At 53.4% G+C, this 23308-nt stretch overlaps 3 protein-coding genes across 3 annotated transcripts; 2 read left to right on the top strand and 1 right to left on the bottom strand.

The window, feature by feature from the left end:
• Nucleotides 1–9628: 9628 nt before the first annotated feature.
• On the top strand, nt 9629–18335 carry CkaCkLH20_01293 (glucan synthesis regulatory protein; the record flags this gene model as incomplete). Its single annotated transcript, XM_038884012.1, has 4 exons — nt 9629–10026; nt 10087–10629; nt 16641–16693; nt 16747–18335. The coding sequence occupies 4 exons, from the start codon at nt 9629–9631 to the stop codon at nt 18333–18335; spliced, it is 2583 nt and encodes an 860-aa protein (XP_038750604.1).
• A 1444-nt stretch (nt 18336–19779) lies between these two features.
• Nucleotides 19780–20454, top strand: CkaCkLH20_01294 (uncharacterized protein; the record flags this gene model as incomplete). Its single annotated transcript, XM_038884013.1, has 2 exons — nt 19780–19872; nt 20032–20454. 2 exons carry the CDS (start codon nt 19780–19782, stop codon nt 20452–20454), a joined length of 516 nt encoding a protein of 171 aa, XP_038750605.1.
• A 943-nt stretch (nt 20455–21397) lies between these two features.
• CkaCkLH20_01295 (3' -5' exonuclease helicase) lies at nt 21398–23086 on the bottom strand (the record flags this gene model as incomplete). Its single annotated transcript, XM_038884014.1, has 2 exons — nt 21398–22056; nt 22105–23086. 2 exons carry the CDS (start codon nt 23084–23086, stop codon nt 21398–21400), a joined length of 1641 nt encoding a protein of 546 aa, XP_038750606.1.
• Nucleotides 23087–23308: the final 222 nt, after the last annotated feature.

A 23308-nucleotide genomic window follows, 5' to 3' on the forward strand; every position in this document is an offset into this window, starting at 1 on the left:
CCACGGGTTCTCCCTCGCTCCTTCAGAGTCGCATTCGACTTGCAGCGACTGGTCGGCCGATCATCTTCGGCTGCCGTGGCTGTCCAGCCACCGAGTAGCGCCGCCGCGCCGCCCTCAACCTTTATGTTGGGTTTCGCCCATCTAACTGATACGTCCGATCCGATGTCTTTTCGCAGGCCACGTGAGCCCCAAAGTTGGTCTTGCTCCCCTCTGTACTTCATGTACAATGCGCACTTCCATCACGGCGTGCCTTTGACTTGCAGCGCCGGCCTGCAGGACATATTGGGGAGCTCCATTCCTGTTGGTTGAGACGCACAGACGGAGCTTGTTGGACACTCCCGTGTGCGAGTTCCCATCCGACCCCCTGCTGCTCACCTGCCAGGCCCTACTTGTACTATGTATGGTACACCGAATCCCTGAGCCGAAGCGGCAATGCACTACATCTCGTCACCGCGTTCCTCTCGACGCAGCCGCATGGCCCCAGCACTTCCCTCCATCCATCCCGTCGCCGACTTGCTAGCATCCATTGGGGTGTGAGAGAGGGCAAGGATTCACTCCGTGTTCATGGGCTTCTCATAGGTGCTCGACCAACGGCAGGCGGAACACAAGAGCCGACCGTCGTTCGCCCGCCCGCCCGCCCGCCCTTCAACGTGGCAGATATCCCGCCAGGAACCCTCCGGAACAGAAGATCTCGCACCGAATCCTGGGTTACATGCCCGCTGGATCTTTTCTGGGCCCTACCACGGCACGCGGCTCGACATTCAAGTTATCTCCGGGCCCGAAGCAACCAGATCGTCCGTCCCCTCGGCGCAGCATGACCGAGAGGACATGGCGGATGTCACACGCTTGTTGAGTGGAGACCACACTGCCCGAAAACAGAGCACTGCGCGAGGCGAACAGAAGGAAGCATGCTGCAGAGAGGAAGAGAGGCTTGCTGTCGCCCAGTCGGCGATGATGCTAATGCTCCCTTTCGTCACACCCTCTCGGGCTTCCTAGTGGAGAGATCTATCGCCTGTTCCAACAACACAGCACCAACTTGCTGGCGTATTTGCGGCACGGACACAACGCTGGTAGGAGCAGTTATTGCGGCTCTCACTATTGGACGGTTTTGTGTCCAGACCTTACGCTTTACCATGGGTATGCCAAGTTGCAACGGCCGCCTGCAGCCGCAAGAATTGACTGGGGCTATACGCCTCCGGATTGTCGAATCATTTCAAGCTGTTCCAACCTCTTACCCACAAATCTGGACCGGCTCCTCATCGGTGAGGGTCCCGGACAAGTAACGAGGATCCTTACCGAGTCACCAGGCCATGGATACATCTGCTGATGGAGAATCGCAAGTGCTCCCACATGGACGACGGGAAGGACCTTTCTATAACTGCGCAAAGACCACAGAAACAGGTCTTTTCATGCGGAATACCGCCTTACATGATGGCATGTGATACCAAATTTCTCGCCAGTGGTTCCGGCCATGCTCGCAGTCAGACGTCAGCTTTGCAGCTCGAATTTCGCGTTACTCTGAGGCGAAAGGTTAACAAGTTGACGTATCCTGTACACGCTTGCGGGTGGCTGAACGCGTGGGTAAGGTCATGCCAGGTGTGACCTTTACCATCGACTCATCGACGACGCCGTTCCACCATGTGGCACAACGTGCGATGAGAGAACAGTTTGGAAGGCGTCCGCTAATCTGAGCCTTTCCAGTTACAGACGCGCGAGGAAATTTCCCGAATGTATACGATCAGCGCACTTACAGCAACGAGGATATTTCCTAATCTGGTGTTTACCTCTCTTTGATGAACGTCTGATTCAGCAATCCGTTTGACAAACCTTTTGGCTGCCTTAGCATCAACTGTCACATGGGACTTCAGTTGACTGCGAGGAACGTCACTGGGTAAAAACTCGCAATATCCCCCAGCCTCCAACGGTCGGTCAATGGTAGTCAAGGCCTGCGAGATGTATCAACGTGTTCTCATCGATTCATGCATGGCCCATGGGATTTGCCAGACACTGGCTTTGTCTCTTCTAGTAGATGTCAGAATGATTCTTCCTCTGAATCCATCGCACATAGTAAAGAGGTCCCGATTGCTTGTCAGTGCAACGTCTTGAGTTACGAACATCTTCCGAGGTCACCGAGATGTTTCGGTGAGAATCCCTGTTCAAGCTTGGATCATTCGGAGGTCGCTGCTTCTCACCGACTACTGCTAGCTAGGGACGCCGATGCATATCAGACGGAACAATACTAGCCTGGCATGCGTCAGATATAACTTCCCATGTTGGCCTGCAAACACAAAGATTATCAAGCGAGCCCTCAAATGTAACGTCGATGATTGCTAACTCGGACAAGTCACGAAGATACATTGACAACTAGCCTCGATGAAACCATCAACCCGTCTGCCCGTTCAGGGACCATCAACAAATCAGGCCGATGGCCTCCATGCTCCGACCTAGTTGTCTTGGAGCTACCATCTTAGGTGCACAATCTTCAGCCAGGTACGTGCAGCTCTTCCTCATCGAATTCTGTCACAATTGATGGCTGAGTTGGTCAGGATGTTCACACCACCCGGCCCATGCAACCATGCAGCGACCCTCATCATCTGACGGCACCTTCAGCACTCCTTCTCGTCTTTTGATTCCATTCCTCTCTGACAGGCTTTCGTCGATTACACGCACGAGTCCCGGCATTGGTCCAAGTCGTACGACACATCGATGATCTTGTCCCTGCGGAAATATCTTGCAGGATCCAAACCTGTCTTGTTCATTACAGATTCTCGGAGATCGCCAGTCCACTCGCGGCTATGCCCAAGCCCGTACCGCAGCGATCAGCTACCGCGTTGCATGGGGGGAGGTCTCAACCAGCGCAACCCTCACTGGACGCCGACGAGGTGCTGTGCCTCCGTCTGTTTCGAGCGACGTGCATTCCGAGCTAGACCTGTATCACCACCACCAACAACCGATCCTTGCACCGGCATCATACAGCTCAACATGGTTTTTGTTGTTGTTTTTGCCCCTTCTGAGCATGTCGTGTTGCAGAGCTCTGTGTCACGGCTACAGAATTTGTTTCGTTAACCTGCATCATCGAGTTGCCTCAAAACGCCTCGCCGTCCGTACGCATATCAGCCTTTTCGGGAACCAGCTGTAGCGCCCCGTCCAGATGGTGCCAGCGACGCATTCCGGCGGCTGACTGTTTCACTCCGTCGTGGAATCTTCAGCTCCCCTTCTGGACCGATTCGAGCTCTATTCTCAGTCTCTCAACCACGGTCTTCCAAAACCACTGCCGTTTGTTGATTCTCCGCCAAACACCGGTGAGACCCGAAGGGAGCCGTCTGCTCTCACGCAAGTGCTGGAGAGAGCCTGACTCTAACCTCACAGCACGGCTACGTTGGAAGGAAGGGGCCAACGGCATGTTTTGCTGATCTCTCTCGAGGCACTGAATGAGGTCCTTCCACGTGCCTTACAGACGCTGCCGTTGCCGCCTGAGAGCCGCGTTTTATCGTGGCACCTCACGCAAGCCTCCTTCCATGCATGCCGCTGGCCCTAAGGGACCATCTCCCGCCCAACAGGATCGGCAGGAGGCAGCTCTCCCAGGTTCAGGGCAGATACGGAAACCACCACCTGCCGATGACGGCTTCGCTCTGCTGCACGAAAGCAAGAGGAAATAATGCTGCCCGTTTGGCAGAGAAGGTTTCAACGCCCGCGTGTTACAGCCTGATTGTGTGAGAAAGAGAAAATTCTGCTCCGCCGGTGCGCCCGTACATCGAGCCGTCCCTAGCCTGGTGAGCGAGTCTCCTTGCCGGGATGGAAAAGTTTGATTTTGGCATCCCAACAATTCACCTTTTTTTTGTCATTTTTCTCTCTCTCTTTTCCTACCTGTCCCGCGTTCACCGCTACATTGTTGACCGAGGTGTGAATGAGACACCATCTACTTTTGGGCTTCGCCGCTGCAGATTGGCGAGAGTTCTCGACTGCGGCTTTTTTCCTGTTTCTTTCCTGTTGCTTTTTTCTCGAGACAAGGGGTCTGAGCCCATCTCACCCGGTAAGTAATGCTTGCTTGGGTGGCAGGGACGAGAGACATTCATTCTCTCCTTTTTTTTTTTTTGCTTTCCTTTCTGCGCCCGCCCGCCTCCGTGATCGTCGAGTCGGAATGCCATCCGGAGAGATCGCCCTACGAGTAAGGTCTGGGACAACACACCGTGGGAAAAAAGGGCTGAGCTAGTGCGGTTGAGGATGATTTTCGAACACCCGTCCGGGCCACCGTGACTGTCGAATCCCAACGTTGGCCGCTGCCCCCTTTGCTGTGTGGTTTTGAATCCGAGTGGATGGCAGCTGCCTCCGTACTTCCCGTTGGCTTTCAGGGGTCGACGGCGTACCGTCCGTGCCGGGCCGGGCCGAGTTGTTGTTCAGCATGCTTTGGATAGACGAGATGTCTGTGCTTTTGAGAGGTTTTGGGGGTTTGGTGTCTGTTTTTGGGTGGTGAGGGGTTTGGGTGAGGTTGGTGGTTGCGTTGTGATGGGATTCAGGGGTAAGTAAGGTCCGTCTTTTGGGGATGGTTGGCGGTTTTTGGAACTATATTGCCATCTGCAACGTAAGGGGACTGGGTGTATATGTTCCGGAACTCGGTCTGGTCATGTCGTCGGTTAGCACTCTTCGTTGGCAAGGACGGTGTTGCGTCGAGACGAGAGGCTGTTCTTAGAGCGCCGTGAGCTGGATTGAACATATGCACACATGCACGCACCCACATATATATTGAATATCACGGTGATGTCTGCTCGTTGAACCGCAGTGGAAGGCTTGTATGGATATGTTAGAGAACCAATTATCCGTGAGCCACGAAGACCTCGTTCGGGATAACATATTTCACATTGCGCTGGACGGATCCTCTACTACAGTGGGTTATTTCTCGGGGTATGAGGGAAGGAATACTACCATGACGGACGATATCGACGGATGGGCTACGGTGTATAAGAGCGAGCGTGTAAGTTGCAGTGTATTGCATATGATGGAAGGAGTCCCGGACTGGTTCACTCCTCATTATATTAAGGACGCATGGAACAGTCTCCAATCATCGCATTCTATCCAAGTTCGCCGAAGACTGGAATTTCTTGAGAATTGGTCATGATTTGGATCACATCAAATGGGTTAAATAGTTCGACTGGTCTAAAGTCATCAGCAGACCATGCGAATAACCGTGACGGGATGTGATTTTCGGGGCGAGGCGCCTCTTGTGAACATCTTTTGAGGGTGTGAGGGATGCGCATATGTATGATGTGTATCGAATCTTTCCGTTGGGATTGTTGCGGTTGGCGAGCAGGTTTTTTATATCAGTATATATTGGTGAGTCTGCGGTGAACAAGCACCTTTCTCTGAGCGACAATGGCTTGATTCAGTTCGTCATGGTTTGAATTTCAGGATATCGCGAAACGCTCGCTCGGTAGTCTTTCCTCATGTTCCCGGTGGGAGAAGCTGATCTTGCACTGGTCCACCGCGAGTAACAATAGTATTGGGATATGAATATCGTGGGGACGATACCGGTAACGGACATAAACCGTCATCTTCGCCTTCAGAGGCATGCCAGAGCGGTTGCTGACATCATGAATATGGAACGCAGACAAGTGCCCCTGAGTGACAGTTGCGATATCGTAAGGCCGGCCAGTTCACTGGGACCTGGCAACGTGTGGCGTTCGTGTCCCGGGGATTGGGCTTATTAGTGGGCCTTTTATATGTTTGGAGTATCCGGAAGTGATGCAGTTGCAGTTACCACGATAAGGAAGACTGATCGTCATCTGTCGAAGTCTGGGAAATTGCCTTACTACTACTTCCTTTACTTACAACGGATCCGGGGGCAGCGAACTCTTAAGTCGTTGAGAGTCAGTCTACCCCAGCCTGGTCAGGAGACTGTATAAAGGAGACCGTGGCTAGGAGCCTGGATTGCATCGCCAGGACATCAGAGGAGTCGTCGGATTTCTCAACATCAGCATTGATCGGACTCACGTTAAGCTTCTACGTAGACTCCAGTCGTTGGGCAGATATTGATGTCTTCGATCAGGCCAGAAGCCCTTGAAATCAATGAGATGATGTTTCTCTGCTAAAGTACCTGGGCACGAATACTCTTACGACGCCAATGACGCAAAACGACCTCAAACCCTTCCCAGGATTGGGTATGTGTTGAGAGAAAAGGACTCCTATGCGTCAAGGCTTCTTTTGGGCTAGTATGAAAGGCCTCGCAGGTATCACCAAACGCACGGGAATCGACCCGTCTCCATTGGCTGTGCATACCACTTGCTTACCAGTTACAGACGTTGAAAAGAATATAAATATGTCAGTCTCGGGAAAGCCACGTTGATAGTGTGCTGCCGGTTCTTGACGGGGTGCTGGGTGGAGGCGTTCTTAGATGTCACCGCCATTGGTACGTCTCCATTCCTAGGACATACAGAAACCAATCCGATTAGCGGAAAGTTTGAGATATCTCTTGAAGTGTCCATCGCTGTTATATAAAAGGAATCGTGCTCTCCACATTGCATCAGTCAAATCGCATAAGAGACGAGGGACGTTGGTTGTACGTCAAAAGTCAACGAGATCAGATAATCAGCGGAAAGCCATTACATCAACGGAGTACTGCGCATTGATTGACCATTCGTTGTCGTCGGAGACACCGGCCCTAGGGTATGAAAGACATCATGGCCTTTGACCCCCTCCTCGACCGAATCTGAATATATTCCAGCTAATATACTAAGCCGCGAGTCCTGGTGTCACAGTTGTCGAGAATATTGAAGCATATGGCATCCCCGGAAGCAGGATTGGGCAGTGGATCTTTCGATTTCATGGGCGTTAGTACTCAGACAAGGCCAAGAAATATGGTGTCTCTGTGATTGGTGAAAGGTCAGGAGGTTTGACTGGGAGCAATGTTCTCAACATCACTCACATCAATGGCAGGCTGCGAGTGAGCTCTCGAGAATACGTTGCCTGTTCCTTAGGCAACATTGGATACGCAATTGACGAGGAGCGGGGGCGCTGAGAAGTGAGCCGGCAAGTACTCGGCCGGTTTGTTTCCATGCGTAAAAGTTGGGTGTCAGGGTCTCCAAAGCACTAGACGAATATTTCTGCGAATCTCGACTCAACATGCCCTTGACCGCTTGGCAGGAAGAAAGGAGGTGTAACAGTAGACAACCACACCTCTTAGTGTCGTTGATCAACAGGGAATTTCATCAAATTAGGACGGCTTACCAAAGCCTCAGTTAATAAATCGAGCAGCTCATCATCCTTTAAAGAAACCGACGCTAAAAGGTGCGTTGTCCCCTTTATAAGTGACATAAACTTCCCTACTTATCAAGTCTCAATAGGCAAAGAGGATATGGCGTGTAAAACTATTGCAATATCTCATCATGTCTTACTGGCTCTATTGGAGCAACTGATTTATTTGCCCTTATAACTGAAGAGTATGTATCTCCTCGCGTACTGCGCGGCAATGTTGCACACACAGAGGGATTTTCGTTAGCCCATGAACGTGCCTGGATGGAAAATCTGGGCAAGGAGGGGAAGTGTGCCACTGGGTTTGTCTTGCTTCCAGCTGATCTAGTAAACCCGCAAAAGATCCCCGTGTTCCATTAACAACTCCAAAAACCTCCGATCCGATAGTCTTTCTGGCAAACGCTTTCCATTCTTCCGATTTAAGATGAAGTGCAAAGGAAGGGCCAGGCTGACCAAGGCTAATATCCTTGACGGTCCATGTCTTGGTCTCATTCCGCTGCCTCAACTGATCTGCTTCCGCGTCGATTATTTCCAGGACTGTTCTGTATCCTTCAACCATGCAATCCAGAAGGGCGAAAAGAACTTGAGCATTCTGTATGCAACTGATAAAGCGCAAAGGGCACGCCTCGCACCGCATGATATCCATGGCCCTTTGGATACATTGTTGAAGCATCGAGAGTCCTGATGCAAAGTCGATCTCTTTAAGCCCCTGAAGCTCATCAAGAGCTAGGTACATTGTATCCAGGCACGCGCAAGTTCGAGTATGTCTCTTTTCCAAGAGGACAGGAGAAGTCCAAAATGTATTGACAGTCGTCATAGTCGCATTGCTTTGACGTGTTATTAGTGATCAGCCGTCCCCTGTGTCCAGTAACTCACTCATAAACATCTGGCAAGTTAATTTGCGGAGAGCAGCTGTCTCTCGTTTCCCTCTCGCCGCGACTCATTGTTTCATCCTCCACGGCTGATGATGTCGTCGCTTCATCATGTCGGGTAGCAACGGGGCTTGCCGATGAAACGGAAATATCTTTCGTGGATTGCCGGAAGCTTGGAGTAGCCAGACTCAATCTGCGCCGTCTTGGTCTTCCTAATGGCAAGGCAGGAGCGTAAACACAGTCTTGGTTTGAGCGACTGCATAATGAACATTGTGGTACTCTGCCGTCACACTTCTTTTTTCGTGATCCTTACTCGCAGTTAGCCAGGGCAGATGAACAATGAGGATAGGTGGTCATCAAACGGCATGGCTCGCAAGCTGCTCGCTGTGCGCGAAGTGTTGGTAGATTAGAAGCGGCGTCCATCGCGGAGAGATATTGGCGGGCAGATCTCTGACCATTCAGTGACGATCCGACCTGGGTGGGGAGAGAGGCTGGGAAGGCCGTGAAGAAAAGCGAAATTCCGTCCCTCCTGACGTCGGAGACTTTTCCAGTCATTGATTGGATCAAAGGGCGGGTCTGAACTTATTCAGGCCTGTTACTAGATGCTGTTAAATATTAAAGCCTGAAACTTTCCGCACGTACTAGCCGCCTACTTCAGCGCAGGATAGCGATTTTTCAGATGGCTCGTAACATAGTATTTCAAGCTCAACTAAAAGCTCTTACGACGCAAACACGACACGCCCTGGTTCATCTACGCTGTAATACTATCGAGCCTTGGCACCTGTATGGTCATCGGTGGTCTCTCGATGCTCCCAATCCAAGCCGTCGTTCCTGGCATCCCCCACCTCCCCCAACATGAGCAGTGCCAGCTACCGTCAACTACCTAAGTTGAATCTGTGGTGTTCGAATTTCGAACACAGGAATTTCAACCACAGCATTCGAGTAGCTATAATAGCTAGGAGTGGCTACTGACGACGGGAATAGGTATCCACCAAGTTGATGTTTTGCTGAAGAGAGCCCCTTTACTAAGTGACACAGCTGTGTACAGAAATGACGTATCGAGAAGATAGAAACAAGTAAAGCATATACCAGTGCAAAAGCGGAACACGATCATATCCATTTTTTGTCGAGTCCAGGGTCCAACTCTATCCAATTACGTGAAAAGTTTGTCGGAGACTTAGCTAACGGGACCTCATAAAGCTTCCGACGATTGCTGCAGAGATGCCAGGAACTGAAAACATGCTCACCGCGCCAAGGAGAACCTTGATGGCGTACGTGGCCACTGTGATACGGTATTTCGTTCTAAAACTTCAATCGATCGGGCAATCCAAGTTTCTGTATGATATCGCTAGAGTAACAGTAGAATGTGCCAGCCCGATTAGCGGGGGCTGTTTGATTCTTGAAGTCCTTGACATCTGGCTAAGGGTATAAAGCAGCTTGACGTCGCCCGCAATCCTCCTGAGCATATCAGTCTTCCATCATCTTTACATTTCAGGCTACAACCCAAAGCAATGACGAACAAGGTCTACGACGTTTTGATCATCGGCGGCGGTCCAGCTGGCCTATCTTTAGCCGGGGGATTGGCTCGCCAGCTTCATACTGCGCTGATCCTCGACTCTACCGCCTACCGGAATGAACGAACGAGTCACATGCACAATGTTCCTGGCTGGGACCACAGAGATCCGGCGGATTTCCGTGCCAAGGTACGGGATGACCTCGATGAGCGATACGCGAGTATTGAGTATTGCACTACCAGGATCAAAGAGGTTCGGCAGGTTGATGGGCTTTTCGAAGCGGTTGACATCGAAGACCACGTATATAAGGGGCAGAAGCTCGGTCTGGCGACTGGCGTAAGGGATCGAGTCGAGGATGAGGTTGAAGGGTTTTCTGATTGCTGGGGCAAGGGAATGTAAGTCGAACATGCAGTCCGAGTGTTTGCTTGTCACCCGTACTAATACTTCCACCGCAGCTTTCATTGTCTGTTCTGTGACGGCTTCGAGACCAGAGGCGCCGATTCTGTTGGTCTGTTGATCACCCCGTATCTCGCTGCTCACGCGTCGTACATCATTGAGATGGCCCGTATGGCCAAGCGATTTGCCCACCGAGTCACAATCTACACCAACGGCGATCATGCCCTCGGCGTGAAGCTCAGCTCGGAGATTCGGAGCAGCAACATGGTGGTCGACAATCGTCCAGTTGCGCGCTTAGGTATGATCAATTCCGGGCCCCGCGTACGCCTAGAGTTTGCCGACAGTTCACCTTCGGTAACCGAGGCGTTCATCGTGAGCCATCCCACCACGGAACAGCGAGCTGGAGATTTGGTGGAGCAGTTGGGGCTGGAATTGGACGAAGAAGGCGTCATCAAGGTGATAGCACCCTTCAACGAAACCTCTTTGAAGGGATGTTTCGCAGCAGGCGACGCTGCGACTGTGATGACAACTGCTGTCGAGGCTATTCACATGGGCTTCATGGCAGGAGTGGGATGTACCATGCATCTGCAGGAGGAACTGGAGTTGAAAGGAGAGCTCTGACTGGTACCATGACGAGTTTACCATCTCTGAGATTCTCGTGTGCGAGGTGAGATCACGAATGGACAGTAAGATTCTGTTCCTTGGTTTCTCGTCACAAATCGGGATTGTTTGAGTTCTGCGTGTTCCGAGATGCCGATGTTTCAATGCAATTGGAGGCTCGGCATGAGTACCTTTTGTGCGATTGATTGCAAAGAGTCCAATTTGCAAGTCAATGTCTCATATTCCTCACCTTCCGAGTTAGCACTATAAGTACACACATAAATCTTGCTTCAGCTTTATACTGAGGCAGATCAAAGGGTTTGCCTCACTTGTGTTCTATTGTCACCTCACAACTCAAGCTGATTAACGTCCCTCGCCCTTCTAGATGAGCCTGTTCTTGCTGGTCATTCAAAGGGAGAGCGGACGGGACCCCAGGTTCTACAGCGGGCATGGTCTCATGTGCTTGCAGAAGGCCTCAGGCGGCTTCTCGAGCCTCTGAGAGCCGTGTGCGGTAGCAACGTGACCGGGTAATTAGACGTTGCTCTGCTGAAGCTGAACGCTGGAAACATGCTGGTTGTCGAAAACTTAGACCCGTGGGAAAGGAAATGGTCCCTACTTACTAGAGAAAGAGTAGTCTTTCCCACGCGCTTCGCGGTCGGGAGGACATCACTGCCAAGGAGTTGATGCCCATCGACTCACTCCTGGACCATTGTGAAATGTGGATCGAAGAGACCAGCGTTATTTTTGCCACATCGGAAACAGGAGGCGACAGCGGCCGGCTTCCGGGGCGGCCCGGCGAGACACCGGGATGACCGTACGGACGGACGCCGGACGGACCCCCGAGTCTCTAGCCAGGGAAACGCAGATGGACAAATCAGTTATGGCTTGCGAACCGTTCCCGCATCATCGTCGCAAGTCGTGGCCGTTGATGTCGTTCGTTCTTTCGTCCGAAGAGCGTCTGAGTGAGGCTGACTGTCTGGAACAGCAGCTAAGTGGGCTGAGAGCTTCTACGCTCGGTCATGATGCGATGTCCGGGAGTTCCTGCATGCCACCGCTCGGCCGGGTTTGGTGTCTCCTGTCGTTTCCCTGAGACTGGTCAGATTGCTTCTACGCATGGTGGACAAGCTTCGGCCGCAGGACGGGAGACTTCGAGACGATCGGACCGCGGAACCAATCTTCAGAGGTCGTCTGTGCTTTACTATTTAGATACTCATTATAAAACCCATTATTTATCCTGATTAGTCATGCCCCAAGCGAGAGGTCGTCTGTGCGGGAACATGGCTGCGGTCTTGCCGGGAGGATCTCAAGAACGGTTTAGACTTTTCGAGAGGGGAAACGTGGATGCAGGTCTTGAGTCAATTCGATGTCTACCCCGCGTGCTTGGGGTTTTGGGATTAGGTTGTCAGCTTTTGACGACAGGAAACGTTGCCTGCAAATGGCAGGTTGACCTCAGGCTGGCACCATGGGTTCGATATGAGGGATTAGGCAAAGCACATCTTCCAAGACGAGAAACACTTCTGAAAGACATGCTCTCATCTGTTGACGATGTTGGATAACCAAAATGAGGCCAATCATGATTCGAGGACCAGTCGTCAAGTGGGGCGGACCGAAGCTCAAGCCACACCCAATTTACACCGCACTCAGCCAAAATTTCAAGATGGAACCGCTTCCAATGCAACGTCGGCGAATCTGGCCTTGGAAACATGGCAAAGAATAGCCTGAAACTCTTTGCCATGTATGCGTATTCTCAAACTTCTTTTCGCCATGCCAAAAAATGACGAGACAAGCGTGAGGGGTTTGTCGCTACCGCCCAGACGCTCTCGCAACTCATCACGAACCTCATAACACCAACAATCTCGCCATCAAAAGCAAAAAGAGAACACCTGAACGGCGAAGTGTTGTGATGATGAGAGTGGGATTCGAACCCACGCCAATTTCTTGACTAGCACCTGAAGCTAGCGCCTTAGACCGCTCGGCCATCTCACCGATGAAGCGATGGTGATCTTGTGGATCCTCGCTGGTTGTTGGTGAGGTCGGAGGCGAGGTGGGACATATACTGATGGACTGACTGGTCGTGCTGTCGTGAGGTGGGGGTTTGAGCGAGAGTCAGGCGTCGTTGTTTGGGGGCGGAAAACGGACGACAAACGGAGCCGGAAGAGCACCTCACTCACTGTTCGACTTCTCTTTTCCGAACCCGAGGGTTATTCGATGCTGCCCAGGCCCCTTCTCGTTGGAACATTAACATTGGATGACACGAATGACACCTCAGAATGGTAGCCGCCAAGTCCAGAGGTCCTTGACGGTAATAATGGGGGGCCCGGCGAGGTCAAGAGAGTCGGGACGTCGGATTATGGCTTTAGCCGTAGCGACTCTGCCAATCGACGGCCAGGAGACACCGAAGCAACACAGCTGAGAGCCAGAGAGGACTTGACAGAGACGCGAGAACACACCAGAATCGGGTTCGAGCGCTAGGCCGTAAACGGCGTGGAACGTGGCAACGTGACCCATGTCACAACCGCCCAGGAAGGAGGTGGAAGAACGAACGAAAGAGCGACTCAAGCAACGCAACCAACGCGAGCTGAGAAGTTCAGGAAAGAAAAAACCGAAGAAACACTAGCCAGTCAAACGGCGGAGGACGGCTGCCACACGAAACTAAGACGCGGATTTTCGTCCCTCTGCGCTAACGTAGCGCAGCAGCAACAGCCTCCTTTCACCTTCTTAGATGGTCGCTGGAGGAGGTCGATCGAGATAGCGCGCATGCTGCTTGCTTTTGTGGCGTAAGGTAGCTGCTGGTCGCCGTGCGCAACGTCTGGGTGACGTCCAACTCGTCCGTTGGTTGATGTGGTGCTCGCAGGCCAGGCGTAGCGCCTTGCGGATTTCATGTCCGCGGCGTAGGTAACCTCACCATTCGTCTGCCAAAGCTGGACGGGGGAAGGGCGGGACGTAAGGTTTTGTGCGCCGTTGAGTTTGGACGTCGGGAATATTCCATTCTGCGAGGAGGGGTGGGATGTTTGGCGACGCAACACTATCTCTCTTCTCGTTGCCCTGCATGTGTTTCAACATGACATGGGGGACGGATAATCTAGGGGAAAAAGAAGCACTGAGGAAGAATCTCAGGGACCCCATCCACAACCTTTGTTTCGGGCGGGGGGTTTGCTTGATGAGGACGCGGAATGTTTCTCCCCTCCCGGGCAGTCCTCCAACGGTCAGCTTTGTGGAATCGGCCTAGAATAGCCGTGCCGTCTCGGACAAAAACGTCTTTTTTGTTCTTCTTGTTCTTGACTTAAGGATCCGGTACATGTCCGAGACCTCTCTAGAGGCTTTTCGGGGCTTAGGCTAAGACTGATGACGACCGTTCGACGCAGATATAGATGATAGGCGGTCATCTGTGCCGCACGTCAAGACGAAGATACGTACATGATGCAGCTATTTGCGGTAATCATAGTTGGAGATGAGGGAAGTTGATGCAGACCAGGGGGTGGGTGGCGGCCACCGTGAGCTTGTCGAAATGAGGGTGCGGGATGGTTGAGAACTGCTACCAAAAGTCTCTTGATTGCGGTTTATGCCTTGCTTGTCAGTGAATGTTTGTCAACGTAGTCCAACTCGCGCAATCCCGGTGACGTGAAGGCAGAAGAGGTCTAGCTGAGATGTTGGATGAAGGGGGAACCCTCCGCCCTGACTAGCAGCTCGGAGTTGGTCCAAGACGTTACGTAGCAGGGCTAAAAAAGCAACGGTGAAGTCGTGCGGCGCATTAAAGGGATACAGTTGATGCGGCGTGGAATATGCCGTGATAGGCAAGTATCCCTTTAGCAGCGCCGGCTCATGATCCCTAGTCAGGGGTCTTTCTCATATTGGATTCGCACAGGCAGCGCCGTTCCTGAGCCGCGACACCAACTTGAGCCGTCCTGTGAAGAAGGGTGGTGGTGCCTCCAACTCGCCTCCTCGTCGGCGCGTCCAATTGTTAGCGGGCATTCCTGATGGACTGGGGTGGTTGCTATTCCCTGTTTCCCAGCTGTGCTTTTTAGTCCCGCGGTCCCCGGCAGTTCCTTGGGAGAGATAGCATGCTGATGTATCATCGTGCATAAAATACTATGATGAGATACATGGTAATCGCCTCCAGAAGGCGGTAAATTGGGGATGGGCATCCCATCGGCCCTCTTCTTTTTTGCGGACGATGAGCTCAGGGCGGGAAGCTGTGAGCTGTCTGGCCAATTGATTTCGAAGCATGGAATACCGGCACCCACTTGACGCGCGAATCTCCGAGTCCCCTTCTGCCAATTTACCGGATTGCTTGCCTTGCTGCTGATGAGGCCTGCGTCTCATCACATTGTTGATTTGCCATCTGCTGTAGTGGCCGCTCTGCTATGCAGTACACCGTGTTAGTGTACCTCATATGAGCTGTGTGCAGGTATCTATCTGTAAAATGTGGCGTCGTAATGTTGTATTCGCAGTCCTCCTGATGATGACGATCCAAGGCAATAGAGCTGTTGTTATCTTGGGTTTATCTTGAGATGATAGCCAAGCCACGGATTCTCTTCTTCCATCATCAGCTTTTCTTTCCCCTCAATCTCGTTAGTCCCAACAATCGTTGTCTTGACTCGTCGCACTCGTTGTCGTCGTCGTCGTCGCAAAACCAAGCACTCGCTCTCAATACATCATTCGCTTTTCGTGTCGATACTACTGTATTCGACAAGTAGAGGAATCGCCTGAGTCCCGAATAACACCTTGACTTTGCCTCACCTCGCCTCGCCTCACGTCTTGCCGGTTCAGCCTGGGGTTGTCGCTGCTGCATTTGCTTTTTTAATCTCTGGCTGTCTGACTGGACAAGGAAGGCACTGATTCTTTTTTTCTCTCAACCTAAGAGAAAGGAGAGACCAGGGAAGCCCCCTTCTCTCTCCTAAACGGCTCTGAAAAGTCCCACACACCACACACCACACCCCTCTCTCTCGGTCTTTCCCAGCAGAACGCAGATTCTCTCGCGGATCTAGCAAGCAACAAGCTGACACTGGATCCCCTTTCCCTTCCCCTGGAGTGCCACAGAGTCCGCTATCCACCCGCCAGACAACCAGCAACACACCTCAAAAGCCAGACCGACTTCGAACGGACTGGACTGGACCTCCAATTAGAGCGGGACCTCTCCAACACCACCCTGTCTCTTTTCTGCCGGCTGCCAGGTATTCCAGCAATCCAGGTCCATTAGCTGCCCTGCACCTGCACCTGCACCGTAAGGTACCTTACCACTGCGCTGCTGCTGCTGCTGGCCGCATTGCTTTCGCCGGCCTTCTCAACCCCTTCAAATCACCTTGCGCGACCACGGGCACCCACCAGTGACCACGCCCACGCCCACACCACTCACACTCACACTCACACTCACACTCATACCCGACTAGCACTGTGGGAAAGCGCGACGGGTTCACTACGCCATCGTTCCCAACTCTAAAAAATTCCACGCCCCGTCAGACATAAACACTCATTACAACCCTCGCAGCCCGCCCCTGACTTCACCGTGTTGCGTCGAAAAACCATATTCTCGACACCCAGATTCACCCGCAAGCCTTCTCTTCTCAACCTCGGCGGAAAAGGCGACTCGAATCTGTATCTGCTCATTCACCCCATTGCGATCCGACGACCCTCATCCAAGACCCATTTTAGGGGCCGCTGCAAGGACGCACTCAGACTGACAACCTTCTTGTCCCGTTGACGAATCGGCCGCTACCCCCTAACTTCAACGCCAACAACCAAAGGGGTAAATTCGACGACCCCTTCAACAACCCCCAGACTCTAGAAACCTTCTTCTTGTTCTTCACCAAGAGACAACCGCAACCGGCCGATCGCGTCTTTTTTCCTTTCTCGACTCAATCCCGGATCGAGCTCATTGTCTTGTCCATCTTGGCCCGGGGCCTAATCGCCAATCATGGCGTCTTCGTACGTCAACATCCGTTCTCCTTTTCGTCCAGTCCCTGTTTGGGGCATGCAGGAAGGGACCAAGACATTGACTTTTGCGATTTGACAGCATCGGTGCGGCTTTCCGCTCTCTCTGGCACGACCTTACCAGCTACGACAGACGTACGTTCCGAACACTTTGGCGATCGCTTTGATTTTCCACTGACGTTTTTTAGACTCGACCGTTGATTCCCCTTACCGAACCGGTCGACACGTCCCTCTGAACCATCGCCAGAGCGGTATTCTGACCTCCGTCGCGACCGCCTCCGAATCCCGCGCCGACGTCTCATCCCCTTACGGCGACGATAGCTACAACAGACTCACCCGCGATAGCAGCTACCATGGCGGTGGAATCCCTAATACCCCCACCAGCCCCAACCCGGCTGCGACTCCCTACTCTCCCGGCCTGAGATCGCAGTCGGCTCGGCGCACAAGTCAGGCCGACGGCTTCGAGATGCAGAGCCCAGGCGATGTGCAGATGCAATCCTTCCAGGATGGCTCCCCTCCTCCCCCTCCCGTCTCGCACTCGTGGAAGAAGATTGATGCGTGGGCCGAGGAGCACTACCCCGAGCTCTGGGATCAGCTTTGCGAGGGATGCACCGACAACGATTTGAACGAATTGGAGCACCAGCTCGATTGCTCTCTCCCTCTTGACGTGAGAGAATCTCTGATGATCCACGACGGCCAGGAGCGACTCGGCATGCCAACTGGCATCATCTTCGGCTCCATGTTGCTCGACTGCGAGGAGATTGTTCAGGAGTGGGATCAGTGGCGCAAGGTCAACCAGGAATTCCTCTCTGAAGCCGCTATCCAGAAGCCCGCCATGCCGTCCAAGGCCCTCGGTAGCCAAAGCAGCCAGGCGTCTTCTTCTAGGACACCCGCCTCTCCTGCTCCCTCTCACAACCCCTCCTGGCGCCAGGATCTCATCGCTCGCCAGGACTCTGTCCCCCCCAACGCAGTTCAGCGATCTTACGCCCATCCCGCGTGGATTCCTCTTGTTCGCGATTGGGGAGGCAACAACCTCGCCGTGGACCTTGCCCCCGGCCCGAAGGGTAGCTGGGGACAGATCGTCCTCTTCGGTCGCGACTACGACACCAAGTACGTCGTCGCACGCTCTTGGGCCCATTTCCTCGCGACGGTCGCAGATGATCTGAACAGCGGCAAGTGGTTTGTGGACGAGGAGACCAACGAGCTCAAGTTGAGAGAGTTCAAGGAGACCCGTGTTGAGCCTCCCTACTTCGGCATCCTGCGGTGGCGCATGGATCAGAAGTACGGTCGCCGAGCCGCAAAGCGCAAGTCGGTTGTGCCCCCCAACAGAGCTGGCTCTCCCGCCGGATCTGGCGCAAGCTCCCCGTACTCGAGCCCCACGAACGGCGAAGCCAACGGCGAACAACGAGGCCGATCGATGCAGCGACTGGGCGGCACTTCTCCCATCGCAAGCCCCGGCCGCCCCGGCTATGGCAACAGCAACAAGTCTAGTCCTCTGGCACGAGTGGCCGAGGAAACCCCTCTGCCTGATCTCCAGACCAACGGCCTCAAGCCCACGAAGCTTGTCGAAGTCGAGACCCCGAGACCGAGCGAAGACACCCCCAAGGGCTCCCGCGTATCGTTACTGGCACATGCCGAGACGGCTGAAGACGAAGGAAAGGAGAATGAGAACCCCGAGGGCAAGATGAACGGCACCACGAACGGAACAGCCACTGCCAAGACCAACGGCAAGAAGGCTGAGGTCTCGGATGAGCCGATGAAGGAGATCGAGATATAGACGGCGTGTAAAACTGGATACGACAGAACGACGATACGGTTTCCCCTATTCTCGGGGCCTCGTTACGCAACGGGGCCCGTCATACAGCAAAACATCGGCGTTTGAGGCGTCCGTGGCTCTAATCATCATGAGAGGACGTCCGCAGGTCATACAACATTCAAGACTTATTTTTTTTCCGAGCATCAGGGAACACGGCGGCTGGGCTTTTTGAAGTCTTTTCTTCTACTTTTTTCTTCTCTTTTTGGGCTCTCTCTGGAAAGGGCCGAGACGAGCTTATGTTGAGTGGTCATTTCTCCATTCTGAGTACTCTGCAGTCTGTGGACATAGCTGCGTGGCATACGTACATTTGCACCAACCTGCGTAACCGGCCAATCTTGGACGGCTCATATGGTCGCTACTTGATGGGGGGTTTTCGACGGCACTTCCCTAGTGGAGCTGCGCGCGGCGACCTCCAGGCTGGTTTTTGCAGGCGTGCCAGTAATTGGTAGTGTACTATTAGGACCTTTTGTCTACTCTTTATCTCGAGCGCTCCGAGGCATGGGCGTAGGAATAGTCCTCAATTCAAGTCGGCTGTTACAGCCAAGCTTAATTTTCTACGGTCCCCTACGTGATTGCGACGAAAGATCGTCGTGTGTATGCAACGAATGTGGTCGGGGTGCAGGAATGCCCCTCTTCAACCTCGTATTCCACTCGACTGGAACCGATTCGTGTTTGCGGGGTGTCAACGGGGGGTCAAGAATGAGCCTAGAACACGACCACAGACCGGACCGCTCCGATCAGATCTACGGAAAAGGGATCCACGCCGTATCTTCGTATTCGATGTCTTGGATTGCTGTGAATATGGGTTTTGGCCCATCTCGGAGTCCTGGAGTGACCGATGAGGTACTTGCGGGACATTCCCCAGTCAGGCGCCCAATCCAGAATAGCATCGAGCAGCCGCAACGGTTCGCGACTTCTCTCTTGGCAACCTCAAGTTAATTGTAAGTGCCCAGACCAATATCACGCCTTGCCCAGACGCCGAGACCTGCCAGAGATACTTGGCTCAAAATAGAACGTCCAACGAAGTCGCGATCAGGTGACATCCCAAAAGTCACGTGATTACTCGGGAAAGCTTCGGGGGCCGGGAGGCAGGGACCAGGCAGTGGGGACTGTGACGCCTCAGCTGTGCCGGATCAACGTCAAGGCGCCCAAGGCACCTCGATAACCTACCTTCCTAGCCTTCAACATCGCCGACGGCATCCCGCAACCAAACCCAGCGCCGCCCGATACCGAATACCCACCGAAAGCGATCGCAACTTCCGCGAGGTTGCCCCCCGATCAAACCATACCACCGACGACCGAAGAACCCTCGTCGCCCCGAGAAGTCGTAGGCGACAATCCACGACATCGATCCCCGACGTACCTGAGCTACCCCGACATCACCACATACGACGCAGCCGCAGCCATGGAGGAGGAGCGCCTCTGGAAGTTCCGCAAGCCCGAGTGGCTCAACACCATCTGGGCGCGCAACTTTGGCGTCTACGGCGCCGGAGCTCTGGTGAGTGCCTCTCTTTCTGGAGATTCCCGCTCCCCGGCGACACTGACGTAGCCAACCCGGCCGGCCGGCGGCTACGTCCCGCGCCGGAAACCCCTCCCCTCCATCAATCAGACTTCACCATCCTAGAACCTGTATACTGACGTCGCGGACCCGAACTAGTTCTCCATCGCCTTCTACGTCATGCTCGACTCGGCCGTCTGGTCCAAGTCGGCCAAGAACGGCTCCGACACGCACATCACCTTCGTCGACTGGCTGCCGCTCATCTTCTCGTCGCTGGGCATGCTCATCATCAACTCGGTCGAGAAGGCGCGGCTGTCGGCCGACAGCTTCTCGTACAGCGGCAACGGGGTCGCGTGGAAGGCGCGCGTCGTGCTCTTCCTCGGCTTCGCCGCGCTCGCGGGCGGCATGGCCGGCGGCGTCACCGTCTTCGTCCTCAAGTTCGTCGTCCGCGACGTCGGCATGCCCGCCCTCGGCATGGGCATCGAGAACGTCGTCGCCAACGCCCTCGTCGGCCTCAGCTCCGTCGTGCTCTGGATCTCCCAGAACATGGAGGATGAGTATAGCTACAACCTCGCCCTCTGATCACAAGGGGGGCGTGTCCCGCGCGGCAAATGGTTCCCGAAGGGCTAATTGGTCTGGTAGGGACGGCGGCGGCTGGGGACGGGCTCCGATGGAGTCGTGACGGAGGCTTTTTGGCATGAGCTCGCGTGTGCACGTGTGAGGATATCATGGGAGATTGACGAGAATAGGGTTTCCTGAAGGAGGGGATGTGTGTAATTATAGCACTGGATTCAACGGGGCGCAAGGATATTGCGTTTTAAGCATGGCAATTGTCTGCATTTCTTATGTGAACCCTTTTTCCCGATATCTTTCTGGACGATTTGAGTTTCCTTGAGCTGCAGAAAGGCGAGAAGTGTCTCTATTTGACGAAGCGGCGATTGAGCCGCATGCAGCTATAGTAATTAGGCTGTTCGAACAATTCTTCCAGTTCAGCTTATATGGTGATGGCGGCTGAGTCCCCAATCGCTAGTGACCTAGGACAAGATGCCGTGAGCTTCAAAAGCGATTGCTCCGATTCAAGCGTTCCAGGACGAGGTGTCTCTTTTGAGGGATTCTTTTGGTCGAAAATTAATGGCCATAGACACTGGAACCGGTCAAATCTGGATAAATCTGGATCATGTCTCGTCGGCCAGAAGCTGCGCATCGTTACGAACATCCTCCAGGTCATTTCAGGGGTACTGGACCTAAAGTCTTGTGCTGTGCTCCCAGGATTCCATAGGTATGAATATCTGCTAGTCAAGAAGCTATTCACAGGTTGCTCTGAAGTTGAAGCTCATTGGCTGTCATCATGCCTTGAAACGAATAAACCTCAAAGGGGAAAAGGGCATTCTTTTACTGATATGGGTATCTCTATTGTACTTTCATCCAAGGGTCATCAAACTTCTCGTGTCGTCGCCTTCTTCCCAGGCTTGAGCGCCGTAAAACATTTACGTAGTCTCTCCCAGCGACAAACCGATGACGCCTCCTACGCATCAGGCTCGCTCGCCTCCTGCATCAAAGTTTTGTACCTGCCCTTGCCCTGAAGAACCTCTGCCGGCAACCGGCTCAGACACTCTTCCCTGAGCCGCTTCTTGTCGAACGGCAGCCCCTCCAACCTGATGGCTTCCAGAATGTACGTCACCACTGTCATGGTCTGCAGCGGCGGCTGCCGGAGGATCTTGGAGATCGCCTCCGGGTCGAGATCGTCGTTGTCTCTCCAGACAAAGTACGATCGAATGGCGGGGCCCGAAGCGCGGAGGGACTTGGTCGTTGTGCGGTAGGTCGCCAACTCCTCATCCGCGGCTAGAACTCGTGGATCTCTTTGGGGTAGCTTCGGAAGAGAAGTCGAAGGCGCTCTCTGGATGCTCTCAGCGATGGACTCGCTCTCGGCATCCAACTCGATGAACATGTTTTCTCGGGCCTGTCTAAGGGCATATAGAGATGGGCCTGCAGTTGTCTTGCTTGCGTCGTTGTCAATATCCTCGGTGCTTTCTCCCACGGTAGGAATCAAGACTCCATCTGCAAGCCGGATCGGGATGTTCAATTCCGCGTGTTGTGGTCTCGGGGGAGTCGGGTCGAGAGCTTCTCTCTTCCCATCCAACACATGGTACAGTTGAAACCCGGCATACGCGTCCGTGGCAGAGTCTACGTCAGGTCAGTAAGCGAAAGTCGAGTAGAGTCTTCAACACTTACACATGATTTGCTGCAGCCCGATCTTCCGCGACCAGTCGCTTGAACGGATATCTGGCTCCTTGTACATGGGCAACCCTAGATGTTCTTGGACTATCACAGCCAATGGCACCAGCCTCTTGTTGATCAGGTCGTACTTGCGCTCTTCAGAGTACCTGACGAGCTTGTAAAGGTGGCTGAGCTCGAAGATTCCCTTGGTGTCAACCCCGAGATGGTTTCGCAACCGAGTGCAATCCCCCTTGATAGCCACGCCGACCTTTCTCACATTAGCGTTCCCCATGATTTTCACAAACGTCGGCGAGACAAGCTCGTCTTTTTCAGGAAACAACGCTACGTGAAACAGCGCGATTCGACTTTCGTTCGCGAGCTGGATCAGGGAGACGTTCTTCCGTGGCCCGTCAGTTTTTCTCGAATCAGGTAGCCATTCCAGGTCGAAACCGAGCACGTCGTCTTTCAAGAAGTATTGGCACACTTGCTCCATGGTGTGCTTGCTCCTGCAGTAGTGGACCTTGACTTTTTTCTCGCCATCTTCTCCGGGAGGTCCACGGTAAAGCGTGTAGGAGTAGAATGACTCTGGGGATCCCGCGGGCGCGCTCTGTGCTTCACGAAAGGCGTCTGGTGGAATTTTGAAGTCCAAATTTGTGAGGTATGGCTCCACGGCATCACTACTTCCCTGAGACACCGCAATAGGGTCGGCTTCCGCCTGAACAACGTCGTCGCCTGCCAGAGGCGGGTAATAGACATTGTCTGTGTTTGAGCTGGGCTGATACTCGGGTGCTGTCGAGAAGGGCGGATCGTCTTCCTCGGAGTGGATATAGTTATCTTCGTTGGTTGTTGCTGCGGCCGTCTGTAGCGGGTTCCTGGAGGTAATGTGCAAGGAGCGAAGCATATCGACATGCGGATGCGCATCTTCATTCGGCCGCCCGTTGGCAAAGTTTATGCCATGGCCGGGATGCCAAAGCCGACCGTAGGCAGTAGGATACATGGTTGATCTGGAACGTCTATCACCGGCGTCAGTCGTGTCTATAACATCGTGTAAGTGGTATTGGCGCAAAACGTACGCGTAACTCCGCGATGCGGAAAGCGATTGGAAAGAATGTGAACTAGGAATGGAACGTCTGGAAATACCACTCAATGCCGTTGACGAATGCATCCGGAGCAACGGTGATGCGCCATGTTTGCCAGCGGGCATGGCGTGGCAAATCTG

The sequence above is a fragment of the Colletotrichum karsti genome, assembly GCF_011947395.1.
Source record: "Colletotrichum karsti strain CkLH20 chromosome Unknown Scaffold3, whole genome shotgun sequence".
Lineage (NCBI taxonomy): Eukaryota > Fungi > Ascomycota > Sordariomycetes > Glomerellales > Glomerellaceae > Colletotrichum > Colletotrichum karsti.